At 54.8% G+C, this 14,438-nt stretch overlaps 1 protein-coding gene across 3 annotated transcripts in view; it reads left to right on the forward strand.

The window, feature by feature from the left end:
- LOC100647833 (protein Wnt-6) overlaps positions 1 to 4,175 on the forward strand; it is a 54,202-nt gene extending 50,027 nt beyond the window's left edge. For all 3 annotated transcript variants that reach the window (XM_012309349.3, XM_012309358.3, XM_003393097.4), the window contains 3 exons: positions 2,854 to 2,973; positions 3,047 to 3,246; positions 3,328 to 4,175. In XM_012309349.3, the coding sequence (XP_012164739.1) occupies positions 2,854 to 2,973; positions 3,047 to 3,246; positions 3,328 to 3,789 (782 nt within the window). In that variant the 3' untranslated portion in view covers positions 3,790 to 4,175. The remainder of the gene's footprint in view (positions 1 to 2,853; positions 2,974 to 3,046; positions 3,247 to 3,327) is intronic.
- The last annotated feature ends 10,263 nt before the right edge of the window (positions 4,176 to 14,438 follow it).

The raw sequence follows: 14,438 nt of genomic DNA on the forward strand, positions 1-14,438 counted from the left end.
GCGCGACTCGCCAGAGACACGTATGACCGAGTACGCGATTCGCCTTACGGCCTCGACTTTCGTCGCGACCGCCGGTTCCGTTAAATCATCCACCCTGATCTTTCGTTTCGATCGCTGGAACGAATCTTTCCTTAGAATCGGTACCTTCGATGCACACCTTTCCACCAGCGTCCTTCGACCACATTGAGCATTCGCGAAGACGTTTCACCGAGCGTCGTACGATCGACGCGTCATCCGTTTAAGGCGAACACGTCGATTCGTCGGTCGGTTGCATTTCATGCTGACCCGTAGACAAGAGTTACGCGTGTCCCGTTAAGCGAGCCGTGTAGCAAAAAGGGGCAACGACGGCAGCCTCGGTTGCGTATAAATACCGCGCGATGAATCCTCGTCACCTTATATAATCGACGAGCAAACGGATTACGACCGATCGGAGACGATGACGAACGACACCGAGCAACGAAGTAACGAGATTCCACGAATACCTCGCTCCTTTTCTCTGCGTTTTCTTTGACGTTCAACGAGGACTAACGACGTTCGAAAGCTCGATGGGACGGTGTTCTCGGTGGAGCGAAATGCTTCGCGAGTAAACGCGAAAATCAGAAGTGACGCAAGAGCAAGAGAAGGCCGACGAGTTGAAAGAGGAGGCGACTACGGACAAGAAGAGGGATGAAGTCGAAGAAAGAAGACGAAGACGACGACAAAGAAGAAGCAGAAGAAGAAGAAGAAGAAGAAGAAGAAGGCCACTCGCAATTAAACACGGCGTAAGTCTCGCTCCGAGGATAATGCCCCGGAATGCTGATAATTGGCTGAGCCGTCGGGGCGACCCGAGAAGATGGGCGCTCCGTGCACCTGGCAGCACTGCAAGATCATCGGCTCGCGATCCCTCGTGTCTAATTGATTCCAAGTGATTTATATTACCTGCCGCTCTTCTCCGCCTCGAACATTCCCGGCCCTCTGTGCCACGCTCTTTTACCTTTTCTTCGCCACGAACGTCGCTCGCTCCATCGTCCAACGTACATCGATGCGTCGACGTAGGTACCGATAACTCGTAGATCCTATGCGAATCATTGGCGATCGAGGGCGTCCGGAAGTGGAAGAAAGATTCGACGGTTCCATCGCGTCAAAGGATCGCGAGAAGAAAGGAGAAGGAAGGAGGAGGAGCGAAGAGAAGGGAGCATCGAAGGATCGCGATCGAGCGAACGACGCGAGCAACGGGTATGAGGCAAAAGGCAAGCAGCGGAGATGCGGAACACGGTCAGGGAATACAAGCTCGGAGGCAGGAACGAGCCAGGGCCTTTCGCTCTCGAACCTCGATATCAGATCGCTCGTATAAAACTATCGTATCGTTTAAATACGCACTGAAAGGTGAGGCGATGCATCGGAAGATACGCGGGCGGTGGCAGGCTGCCTCTCGGCTGCGTCTTCTCGTTCCGTCCGTCCGTCCGTCCGTTCGTTCGTCCGTCCGCGTGTCGATCCGCGCCGAAGATACCCGGCTGGAATCCATGGGAACCACGGAGAACCGAGCTTAACGCGTATAACCCCTTCCCAGGCTGGCGCAGACCAGAGGCGAGCCACGCCGCCACCGTCTCTCCCTTTTCTTGCCCTCGCTACCCTGGTCGGCTCTCCGGTTCTCCTTCTGGCCAGCCCCGCAGCCCCGTTTCCTTCGCTGCGGCGCGCCGTTTCCTCTCTCGCGCGTTTCCTTCCCGATGTCGTCCGAGATTTCGAGGCTCGATCCACGCAGCCGCGCCGCGCGGCATTAGTATTCGCGACTGGTTTTCGCTTAAACGTTCGAAAAGGATAATTGCCTCGCGGCGCGGAAACGCTTCGAACGGCCGCTCAGCTTCGATTCGATCGCTGCTCCGGCTTCCACCGATTGCCGACAGATACGCGCTCTCGATACTTTGACGGAGGGCACCGATTCCGCTGCGCTGGCCGCGAAACAACTCCACGCACAGCTGCGAGTCCGATCGCGCGCCCGCGCCTCCAAAGGAATCGGTAATTGGACCCGCATTCCGCCTTCCGATTATAAGTTAATCCGCTAATGGGCCAACGCGGACTCGCGAGATTCTATCGCGGTTCCGCTCGCGCAAACTTTGATCGCGCGGGAAACCAGCGATCGGGTTACCTGCGGGATCGTAGATTGGAAACATCTAAAGGCGGGAGAGAAACGGAAGGAGTGGGAACACAGGGAGGCAGCAGGCTCGTGAACACGCGGAAATAAAGAAAGGGTATGGAGAGGATTTGCAAAACCCGGATGCTCGGACAGGTGAGAGACAATGGGTGACAGGGAGCCGTTGGACGGAGGCGGTGGTAATCTGCCGTTTTGAAAAGGGGTGGAACCTCCGGCGTGCATTGTCCGCCTAATGATGGAGTGGAGACGTGACAGGTGAAACTGAATACACACGCCACCGAAATCCGACGACCTCGTTCTCTCCTGCTTGGCTCGCTCTTCTCGCGCCGCTGCCAGAATCCCTTGACGACCGTCTGTCTGTCCACTTGGAAACGTCGAGTCTGTCGCAACCGACTCCGTTGCTGCCGAAATCCTTCCGCTTGGAGGGCGCGCCCTTTCTTTCCTCGAGGATTTCGACGTCCTCACGGTTTTCAGACGCGAGACGAAGTCTATGCTCGTCGTTCCCCTCTACCGAACGTTAAATTCGTTTCCGTCCATTCAGCGGATACTCGATTAATGGATTTATCCTCCCTTCGCAATTATCTCGTTCGTCGTAATCCGATTTCTTCCGTTCGGCAGTCTGTCTAATCTGGGAACTCGAGGCTCGGAAATCTCGAAGCTTTTCAGGGTCGTAAAGAACAAATTGCCGCTAATCGATTCGTAACTCGTGCCGATGTTCGCAGATACCAGAGAGACGGGTTTTGTGAACGCCATCACCGCGGCCGGAGTAACCTACGCGGTGACCAGAGCTTGCACCATGGGACACCTCGTCGAATGCTCCTGCGACAAGATGACGGCGAAAGGTAAGCAACGAGTTTAGATTTCTCGCTACGGAACCCTGAGACTCGGATCTCGCGAATATCGCGAATTGTGCAGGTAATCGGCTCGGTAAATTGACCCGTACCGCTGAAATGGAGAAGAGCCTGCCGACCGAGGGTGACTGGGAGTGGGGTGGATGCGGCGACAACGTAAAGTTTGGATTTAAGAAGTCACGGGACTTTATGGACGCCCCTTATCGAAAACGCAGCGACATCAAAACGCTGGTGAAGCTGCACAACAACAACGCCGGTCGTCTGGTAGGCAACGCGCGTTTTCCCGTTCCCCGAACATTCACGGTATATCGCGACTGCTTTGTTTTTGTCTCGTCTCTGCCGCAGGCCATCAGGGACTTTATGAGCACGGAATGCAAGTGTCACGGACTTTCGGGATCATGCACGGTTCGAACCTGTTGGCGGAAAATGCCGGCGTTCCGCGACGTTGGCAACAGGCTGAAAGAGTCGTTTGACGGCGCGGCGAAGGTGATACCGAGCAACGACGGCCACAGCTTCATCACCGAGGGGCCGACCATCAAGCCGCCGGACAGATTCGATCTGATATACAGCGAGGACTCGCCGGACTTCTGCAAGCCGAACAGAAAAACGGGCTCCCTGGGCACACAGGGACGACGATGCAACTCCACCAGTCAAGGAGTCGACGGATGCGAGCTGCTCTGCTGCGGTAGAGGCTACGACACCAGAGTCGTCAAGGAGAAGATCAGCTGCGAATGCAGGTTCCGCTGGTGCTGCGAGGTCACTTGCAACACCTGCCTGGTTAAGAAAACGGTCAACACTTGTCGCTAACGAGTCGCCTGTCCACCGTTAGAATAAACGTTTGTAATATACGCGACGCGCTGTCGAACAGTTTGGACGCGAGGGTCGAGTCGCGAACAATCAGTCGTAAATAAGTCGCGCGCTCGATCGTTCGCGTCCCATCGTTCGAAGCTTTCCAAGTATCTCCAGCTGTTCGTTTCGAGCGTTTCGCGCTTTGCTTGCTCGCGGCGCGCGAAACGATCGTCGCTTTTCTCGCTTTCGTTCGACTTTTGTCGACACGCCGCCTTTCAACCTCTCCCATTCCCCCTTTTTGCCCTCTTGCGCTTGCGTTCTCCGCATTTACTGTACATAAGACTGAATGGACGAAAGTTTATACTGTGCAGCGTGAAATGCGAATAAAAACGTGTATCCCCGGCCGAATTTTCGTTCGTTACTTTCGAAACATGGCACCGCAATCGCGTCGATCGACGATCGACCGGCACATCGATCGCTGCCGCTCGTAGAGATCGCCGAGACATCGACTAGATCGAGCGACTAGAGGGCGAAGCTTTTCCTCCAAGGTAAGTCGAGTATTTCGCATTGCATATAAAACCGAGAAAGAAAACGGGCCGCGGTGTAAAACGGTTGGAACGCGTGCTCGTGAAGAGTGGTGAATGCCGGGGGCCCCAGACCGAGAGGAAATCGACGAAACACGGAGACGTTAGGAGGCCTCGTATATTATCGCGTCGTGTAGAACATAGGCTTTTAGCTGTAATTCGACCTTGTACACGGGAGAGGTCGTGCAAGCAATAAACAACCGGTGTCTACATCTCCTATAAAATAGTTTTACGAGCCGACTGGAGAGAGGAATTTCGCATAACCATAAAGTCGGAAAGGAGGCTCGCGCCGTATCGCGACACGCTCGCCACGTTTCGGCGATAGCGGAAGCCATAAACTCCGTGAATAGAAATCTTTTTTCCCTTGACAAGCACTCGTCCGTCCGTCTCATTCGTCGATGGGGTCGTGTTCGTTCGTGGGACGCGAAGATTAACGCGTCTGCTATTGTATCGCGCGACGCTCGGTTCGTTCCCTCGATCCGGGCCTCTGGCTCCGCAACGACGACAATGGATACGGCTTCTAAATTATGAAATTTACACGTACGTACGAATTTGGTTGTTCTTTCGTGGGAAGAAAAAAGGAAGAAATAGGTGGGATCGTCGGCGTGGAAGAGCGAAGAGCGTCGATGGACTTGAACGGGGGGCGAAGGATAAACAAGGAAAGGGTGAACAAGGGCGAGCCGGTGAACGAGAATCGAGGGTCCTCGAGGCCGAGAAAACTCGTTGGCAGGGGTTAAGTAAAAAATTTAGGATCGCGCTTACACCCTTCAATTTAATACGTGACGCGGCAGAGAGGAACAGTGAGATACGTGCGTGCGCGCGCGAGAAGAGGCCGCGTAAAGGTCTCTTAATAGAGAGGTCGACCTCCGAAGGGTAGGAAGGTGGTGAGCTGCAATTAGCCCCACCAGACCGAACGACCGGGCCGACTCGACTCGATTAGCCCATGGCCAGGAGATTGGTCTGCTTTGAGCCGACTGGGTGGTCTAACCAGGGTAATTTTCGGCTGCCGTCGACGTTCCCCTTTGAGGGAAAAATGGCCCCTCGAAATTGGTCCCGGAGTAACCGCGCGCGCACCTCGTGCCAGAGACCCGCTGCTCGCTCTGCAACGCGCCATTTTAGTTTCTCCCGTTGCTCACGGCCGAGAGATCTTCCGGTGGTAATTCAATTTCGCTCGACATCCGCCGATCCGGCCCGGTTATTACGGCCTAATGAAAACATCGGCATCGCGGAGCATATACCCGCACGGCCGGACGCGATGCTCGATTTACCGATTACCGCGTTCACGCGTTTATTTATTTTTCTCGTCGCCTCGCGCGCGAGCCTCTAACGATGGTTGTACGTTGCTCGATTTTTTGATACGTGGAAGACGTCGGTGAACGAGCGGTAATGCGGCGGTTGCTCGTTACGAAGGCTCGTAAAGCGGAAGGAAAAATGACGGGACGTAACGATTGAATGGACACTGGCGCGCGAGCGAACGAACGAGCTGAACTCTCCCACGAAGAACGATCGTTCGGCAACGTTCTTGGAACGATTAGACGCGGAACAATGGGGTCCGCGGAACGCACGTGGGTCGTGACGCGCGACAAAACCGCAAAACGCGACCGTGATTAATCGTCCTGCTCGCCTTCCAGAGAGGGAGAACCGAGTGCCGTGCGCCGGCAACGCGCCGTCGCTCCTTCTCCTCTTCTTTTTCTTCTCTTCTCTTCGTCGTGCTTTTCGCTTCCCGCTTCTCGTCGTGGTCCTGCCAGTTCGCGCGTTTCTCCGTTCGCCTCGTCGCCTTCGAACCACAGCGAAGAAAGCTGCGACGATAAGGCCCTGGTCGATAACCGGATGGTTCGTCGAAAGTTACAGGTCGAAGATCGTTCGCGACACGCGTTCGTCGAGCTTTTTTCACCGAGTCTGGAGAAACGTTGGCACTCGGGGGAAGAAGCGGCCGAACGAATCGGAAAAGACGAAGAAGCAGGAGAGAAACCGAGGAGGGAGGAAATTGTGGAAGCAGGTCCTCGTACGCGTTAGACGGTGCAAGTTGCAAGTGTACAGGGGCAAGACATCGAGGCGCCGGAGGTGGTCGGTCGTTCGAGCCGGCCGCGCTGGTCCGACGCCAATATTAATTAAACGATCCCATAAGCGCCTAACAAACTGGCTGTACGTTAGGCGGTTTATTGGGGTCCCCGAGCAGGACGTTAAAATGTTCCAATCTTAATTAGGTAGGTGTTTACAGGAGGATAATTCCACGGGCTTTAAGCCGGTGCACCGTTTACCGTTTCTACCGAACGCGGGCCACCGGCCGCGACGACTCTCTTCTTCCTCCTCCTTCGAGATATTCTTTCAAAAGATATTTCTCGTCTACCTCGCGTGCTCTCTTCTCCAACCATCTCTCGAAGGACGAAGGACCGTGCCACGAGGTAGGTGGAAGAGGTCGTTGAAATCTTTACGGTTCTTCCAGCTTCTTGGAATTTCTTCGACCCCCTCTCCGTTCGTTCTCCGCATCCCTTTGCTCTTTCTCTCTCATTCTCTCCCCCTGACACACTGGTCTTGCGTAATTAGCCACGCGTTTCTCTTTTTTTCTACTGAAAGGGCAAGCGCTAAGATGGTCGGGAGAAGCTAGCAATTTTCGCTCGGAATGCGCTCCGGATAAGCTTTCATCGTTCTTCACCTCCTCCTCCTCGTCGTTCTCGCGGTACGACGTTCGTTTAATTTCGTTGCTCGTATTGTTCGATTTTCACCAGACCTCGGAAGCACGGTCACGAGTTGCGCTCCAGCGCTAATTCGCATCGATTCGAGAAACATTTAGAAGCGGTTAGCGTTCGCTGTACGCTGTCTTCCGCGTTCCTCCGAGGAACGAACTTCGGTCGTGTTCTCTGCCGATGCCTCGACCATAGCAATAGCACTCGTTCGACGTCGTCTCTCTGCCGTTTCAAAGTTAAAACGAAAGCGGAAAATCGCGGTTCTCGGGCGGCGACGGGCCGCGGGCGCTCTCCGTTCCTCGATCCTTATCGCGCAAGATCGAAGCGCGGTTGCGATTCGATCCGCGCTCGAGATTTAAGCGAATCGCGGAAAATCGGTTAAGCCGAACAGCGTTTCGGCGATAGCCACGTAGGAACGGGAGGAGGGAAGAAAATTACGATCGCGAGGAACGCGTAATTTTCCCTTGGCTCGAGTCGAGAACCGTGTCGTAATTATCGGTCGCATAATATCCGAGAATTTATTCGAAAGAATTTTTCTCCGACCAGGAGGAATTTCGCTTTATCGTTGCGGCGTTATCGCGGGTGCCACAGCTACCAGGCCTAAGCTCGTTCCAAACCCGTAAGAAAATCACCTGCATCGTTTCGTCATTCGTCCCCTTCTCTCGATAATTTTACTTTTCCTTCTCTTCGCCGACCACCCATACAACGATCGAGCGTGCGTCGCTCGCGATCCAATTTCGTTGTTTGGTTTTCCATAAAATCTTTCTGACGACAGGGAAATCGCTTCTAGGACGACGAACGAGCCCGCGAAGTTGAGTCTCGCGTCCGAGATTCGGCGAATCCAGTGAAAATCACAAGCAGGTCGCGAAGAGGAGAGACGGAACGAGGAACGAGCTGTACCGTGCAGGGGCAGAGACAGAGCGGCAGCGGGACGATAAATATCTCTGTGAGGTCGCGTTGCGAACACACGACATTGTGGGCAATGGTCGTAAAGCGACGTGTTGCCGAGCCCTCTCGGCCCTCGGTTCTCTCCTCCCTGTCCGAGCTCCGCTCTGTGTTTCCGATGCCAGATTATACGTGCTGGACCGTGGCACCGACAACTTCATCCGCGGGGCGCCTCTGATTTATCCTTATTAATAAAACTTTAAAGTGCTGTTAACATGTGCCGGAGGGTTGCGGTGACGGCGAACGCGCCGCAGAAACCGAGAGAGACCGACCGGGAGGTTGGGACGACGAAAAAGGAAGGAACGGCTCATGACCGGGCAAGTATTGCGCTTCCTCCAATCTCCGTAGGCGGTCAGACTTTCGTCATGCTTTCGTCCAATTCGACTACTATTTTACGTACCAGTCGATATCGCGTGAAACATTACACGTTTCAGTTCTATTCTATCAGACAGAAGAATAAACTCGAACGTTACCGACGATCAAATCGGATAGAATTCTTCACGAAACTCCGGGAGTTGTCCTCTCGTCTACAAGACGAATAGTCTTCGATCCAAGAGAAACTGCAGCGAATCGTCGTGAGAAAAGCAGAGAAAACGCGCCGTAAATGCAAAGAGCGTAGTAAGACGTTGCGAGCGAGGAAGCTCGAGAAACGGTCGAAAGTTTCTCTGGCAAGCTGGTGCACGCATGGGCGCACAGCGGGGAGCTTGGGACTGCGAGAGTCATGGCTCGCGGGACAAGGGGACGGGATGGGGTGGTGGAGGGTCCCGAGGAACCGAGCAGCGCCTCGACGAGATATCAGGCATTATTAAAAGTACATAAACACCGCGAGGTAAAACGCGAATTATGACCGTGGCTGGCTGTGAATTAAGAAGGGGCGACGATGGAACGATGAGAGTACGAGATAAAGAGTCATCGCGGACTTGCGCCTCGCTATCGTGTAGCCTCCTGCGTTACAACCATCCTATTTCCTTTTCTCTCCGATCCTTCTTTTCTTTCGCTTATCTGCTTACGCGATAATCGCTTTTATCTGAGGAAAAGCAAACTCGGAAATGACCGGAGATTATTTGCTTGGGTCTGCCTTTTCAGAACGTAGGTACATCGGAAAGAAGACCGATCTCGCGTCTAGGTTCGCGCTGGCGAGAGTAGAAGACGATCGCGATCGCTGAGGAATCAGTTGAAACGGAGATAATACCGCGATCGAGGGCTTTCTCTTCCGTTCTTTTCCGTTCTCTTCCGTTACGTAAACCAGTGTGCGTCAGAAGAGAAGCGGTAAACCTATCAGCCGACGATGAAACGACTGCCTCCCGTTTTCACCTCGCAGCGTAGCAGTCGAAAGATCGGATCGCGACTCGCGAGACGCGCCGATCGACCGACTGACGAAGGGGACGCGGATCGACGAGGTAACGAGAGGCGACGTCTGGGAGTTTTCGGACAGCGGGATACGAGGGATGCCTGATCCCCTAATGAAGCCGTTTTCGTGGACGGACCCACCGTTGTCCCGTGGGTGGGAGCGAGAATCGTTCCTTTATCGCGAACGGTCGATCTGAGATCGACGTTTCGACTTTGTATATCCGCACGATCGGCCATCGATCGACGATCCAACTCCAACGTAATTCAACGATCTCCCGTCGTCCGCGGACCTCCTCGATCGTTCGCTGCTTCACCGTTGCCGATGCCCTGCCGCGTTTACGATTTCGGTCTCGTTTCTCTTTCGTTTTCGCGATCGACCGATCGCCGATTCGGCGGAATTATCGCCGCGCGTTGCAAATTCGGAAAAGCAATATACGAGAAAAAACAGAGTCGTCGGCTCGTTGATAGCGCACCATTTTTCTCGGTCTGAAGTCGTCGGTTCGGTTATGAAAATGCACGCAGAACGAAGCGGCGTGTCTCGTGCTTGTCCTCGTGGCTTTTGGCTCATGTCGCGCGTCCACCCACGATCGGGAGGATATGGATGCGAGCAGTTAGTCGAGGGGACGAGCCGCGACGCGGTTGAATCATCGCGAGCACCGAAACCGTGCATCGTTGCTCTATCGCTTTGCGTCAGCGAGAACCGAACGTTGCTTCCGATTTATCGAAAAACACGAAGTAACGGAGAAAAGGAGAACGGTGGTAGGTTAGCGCGCAGGTGCGCTTGGCTTGATGGGTCTAGCTCGAAAGGCTAGAAAACGTTTATTACGCTACGACCGGTGAAAACGGTCCCTCCTCCGAACGCGTCGGTCCCATCTCATAAACGATCCGTTTTACGATCCCAACGGTGGTTTTCGCTGCACTTTTTGCCCGTTGCGAGCTGCCTTAAAGCTTACCTACCGATCATGAGGGCGAACAGAGCGGTCAGAGAGGCTACTCTCTCTTCGTCCCTCCTACCCGATGGAACACCTACCGCGATAATTACGTGACATTTTGTTTTGCGACCGCAGGGGATTTTTTCCTCGCCTCCGTTCCGACCTCGCGCGTCTCTTCGAAACGCCGAACTCGTTGCCTCTCGGCTGACCAGCTCGCTTTCTCTTTCTCTCTACGTTGGTTGAGCGACGCGCGGCTATCTGTTCGGCCGTTTTAATTTCGGCTATTACCTTTAAATTATCCGGGCCGCCGACGAGTAGCCTAATTTTTATCGTCGCCAGTTGGGAAAAAATTTTATCGCCCCGCGCAGGCCGCTCTCCGCGTCGAACGGTGCGAGAGGCGAGAGGCGAGCGGCGGACGTGGGACGCGCGAGTCGATCGTGGTGCGGCGGAGGTCGGAGATCGAGGGCCGACGGCAACGTTCCGTCGATTAACCTCGAATTATCGTCGCCGATTCGTAATTACCGGGAAATAACTCAATAAGGGGCCGGTGGAATACGTGGCGCGGGCCATCGATAAAATATCAATTTCGATAATGGCCGGTGGGTCGGTGGATCTCTCGCGCGAGCAACGAAATCGAGAGGGAGAGAACGGTCGAGAGAGGCGCGAGAAGAGGAGAGGAGAGGACGATTTTGACGCCTCTCCTTCGCGGCAGCCTTACAGTGTAATTACGAGGCTCGCGGAACGCCGCGGTGGGTCCAACGGGGTCCTTCGACCCCCTTTCCTCTTTCTTCCTCTCGCCCGTTCATTCTCTCTCCTTCGTTCGCTCGATTCGGTTCGCCCTCGTAGCTCGGATCTTTTCCCGAGTCCATTCGCCTTTTTCCACCCTTAGAGCGATCCCGCTTTCTCCCGTAGGATAATTTCACGCGGAGCAACGCTCGCGGATAACGATTTCGCTCGCGAATACCCGGCAGGAGTCGTTTGTACGTTTTCTGGAACGAGGACAAAGAGACACGATAACCCGTAGTCACCGATCCCAGCGGTGTATACTAATTTACCAGGAATCCCTCTTCCTCTTCTTCTTCTTCTCTTTCCTCCTCTCTGTCTTCCTCCACCTCTCCTTCTTCCGTTACCGCTGCTGTTGCTGCTGCTGCTACCTTCCCTTCTTCTCGTTCGTCGAACGTTGGACAGAAGAATGAGTCGAGTCCTCGGATGACCAGGTGGTCCCCTGTTTGCGCGTACACACCCGAGTGCTCTCGACTTTTTCCCTCGCTTCGTCTTCGCTCCCGATGATCTCGACGTCGAATCGCTTTAGCTAAATAAACCCGATCTCCGGCTCGTTGTCCTCCCCCCTGCCTCCCGCCACCCGCTCTCTCTGTTCGCGTTAGCCGCGGGTATATCCGCTCGGTCGTGGCGGATCGATCGTAAAAACGTGTGTATCGTGGAATCGGGAGCGGATCGGGGGCCACCGCGACCGAAGGGGCGGGGACCGACCTTTCGTTTTGACGCCTGAACGGATTCTGCTCGACTGCTCCCAAGATATTTCCAATATCGTAAAACCATTAATTACCGAGTGGACCCGGTGTCGGTGTATCGGTTCGCTCTGCCTCCGAACCTTCTCTCCTTCTCCTCCTCTTTCCCCCCCTCCCGCCAACCCTCCTCCTGCGCCCCTCGTGCCTCCGGTGTCGGTCGACTACTTAGGTGGCCGTCGCTGACCGGATGATGTATTTCGGCGTTTTTGCTCGACATTAATAATAACGTCTCTCGATCCCGGCCAGTCGCTTCTCCCGTGAAAGGACCTCTTTCTTCATCCAGGTTCATTACCGATCCCGCTTTCCGTTCTCGGCGCTCGATTTTCTTCTCGATCTTTCTCGCCGTAGCTCGACCGACTCCGCCGATTAATCGTCCCGCTCGCGATACACCGCGCGTGATCCACGCGAGCCTCTCCAACCATGGGGAATGGTACCGCTCGCGTCAATTCGTCACGGTACTCTTACGCGATTCTTTGCACTCGCACGGTCGCCGGACAACGGTCTCGACCTTCGTGCGAAACGGGAATGTCGATGGAAAAGAACGAAGAAGGCTAGATACTAGAAGGCCGAAACGTACGCGTCCCGCGAATTCCAGCTCGATACCGAGCAACTTCTTGAATCTCGTAGCGAGCAACAGGGAGAGGTAGGGGAACGCAGGGAGAGATAAAGCTAGATAGGATAGGAATCTGGTTGTCGATGAACGCGTCTGAACACGGTGTACGGGGAATCGCGATCTCGTGCTTTCGTTCCCACAGTCGGCAGGGACGTGGATTCCGAAGGAGATTCCCTTTGCTCGTTCCGCGGAAGACGGCCAAAGACGGCAAAGGGAGCAGCGGAGGCCGCGGGGGCAGGGGCGTATGCGAGCGGACGCGCGCTCGCGCGAGCCAATTCGGCCGAACGGGAACAGGAACGAAAAGAGGTGGAGAGAGTATCGGCCGAGTCCTATAACACGCCAAAACACCGATAATTCGACCGTGTGGTCCCGAACGTCAGCCGATATTCTTTCCCACGAATGGCCCTCGGAAAGGACGACCAGATCCACAGGGCCCGCCAAAAGGGATTCCTGCCATTCCGGCAGCCTATGCTCCGGCAAACGCGTTCACGACCCACCTTCTTCCCAATCGCAAAAACGATAAATTAGTTGATTTACTCGCCCGTTTTTTATCGGAAATAATTCCTCCCGAGGACGAGATCTCGCCGGAGTGGAAGATTAGGGCAACAGGAAGCACGCCGGACTTCTTCGTCTTCTCCTCTTTCTCCTTCCACCGTTTTCTTTTTATTCCTCCACTCTCGTCGTTTCCTTCCTCCACCTTCGTCCTCGTAATCGTTTACTTTAAACCTCTCAGCCGGCCTCTTTTTACTCGGATCCTTCTGTTTGTTTCTCCTCTTCCGCCGCTCGAAATTACCGATCTTTTCTCGTTGTAATTTTATTAACGAACGACCCATCGCGAGCTGTCTCACCAGATAAACTTGCAAAGAAAAAACTACGGTGAACGAAGAGATAGAGAAAAATGGTGAGAAGGGAGAAAGGAAACCCGAAGGGTTACGAGAAGCCGGGCAGAATGATAAAATCGGTGCAGGAAGGCGGGCGAAACGGCACGCGGCGCGTCGTGGCCGATCACACGCGCGTGGCATCCCTGATGGGGTCCTGTACACGGTGTGACGCGAGCCCGTGTCTCTCGGGGGCCCTCGATTGTCAACCTCGTGGACCGAATTTCGTATTCGTCCGGCATAATGAGCCTCTCCCGCTGAAGACGAATCTTCCCGCGAAACCGTGAGACACCGTAAAGTCTCGTTCATCCGCTCGTTCGGTATTTTTCTCGGGGTCTTGAATCCCCACGTTAAACGGTATATACCGCCGATCGTGGTAGCTTCCTCCTTTCGACTTCGATCGACTCCAACGATTCGTCCGATCCAAACAAATCAAAGTTAGACCGGAGAACGCGTAACGCGGCCAAAAGTTCCGCGAGAACGAGATCGACCCGCGGTTCTCGAGCATCTGTCGACGAGCAGACAGAGTCTCGCAGAGATCCTTGGGAGATTTAGTTCAGCAGGATCCTTGGAAGATTCCGGAACGAGCCGCACGCGTGACGGTATGCGTAATAATAGTAAAACCGAATGAATCCACCTTCGCGTCCGGTATATCTCAGTGGTTTTCGGGCTTCTTGGAGCCGTTTCGTCGACGACGACGACGAGGTTGGACGGGGAGCGTAACGAGGGGCAGGGGACAGAGAGTAGCATCAACACAGCAGCGGGTAAAAAGGCTGGCTGGCGAGGCAGACGGTCGCGCTGCCGGTGCTCGAGTGACCGTGATGGAGACGAGGGGGTGGCCGGTCGAGATCAAAGGCACCGCCGTGAGAAGTGGCCCGGCTGCTCGAGATTCTTGTCTGCCGGGATGGTGGGAGCCCCTCACGCGGCAAGAATTTGTTTCAGTATCGCGGCGAACCTACCCTTCCTGGTGCCACCTAATTCCATCGTGCGCGCTGCCGCACGATCGCGGACCGTTGCGCGCGACTCGGTTCGCGGGAGGAAACGGCCGGGTCACGCGGTCCTTGCGAATCGATCGGCCGATCGAGGACCGACGTACGTTCGCCGGAGCTCTCGATCGTGCTCGATCGACGCGCGGACTCTTTCGGAATG

The sequence above is a fragment of the Bombus terrestris genome, chromosome 1 (assembly GCF_910591885.1).
Source record: "Bombus terrestris chromosome 1, iyBomTerr1.2, whole genome shotgun sequence".
Classification (NCBI taxonomy): domain Eukaryota; kingdom Metazoa; phylum Arthropoda; class Insecta; order Hymenoptera; family Apidae; genus Bombus; species Bombus terrestris.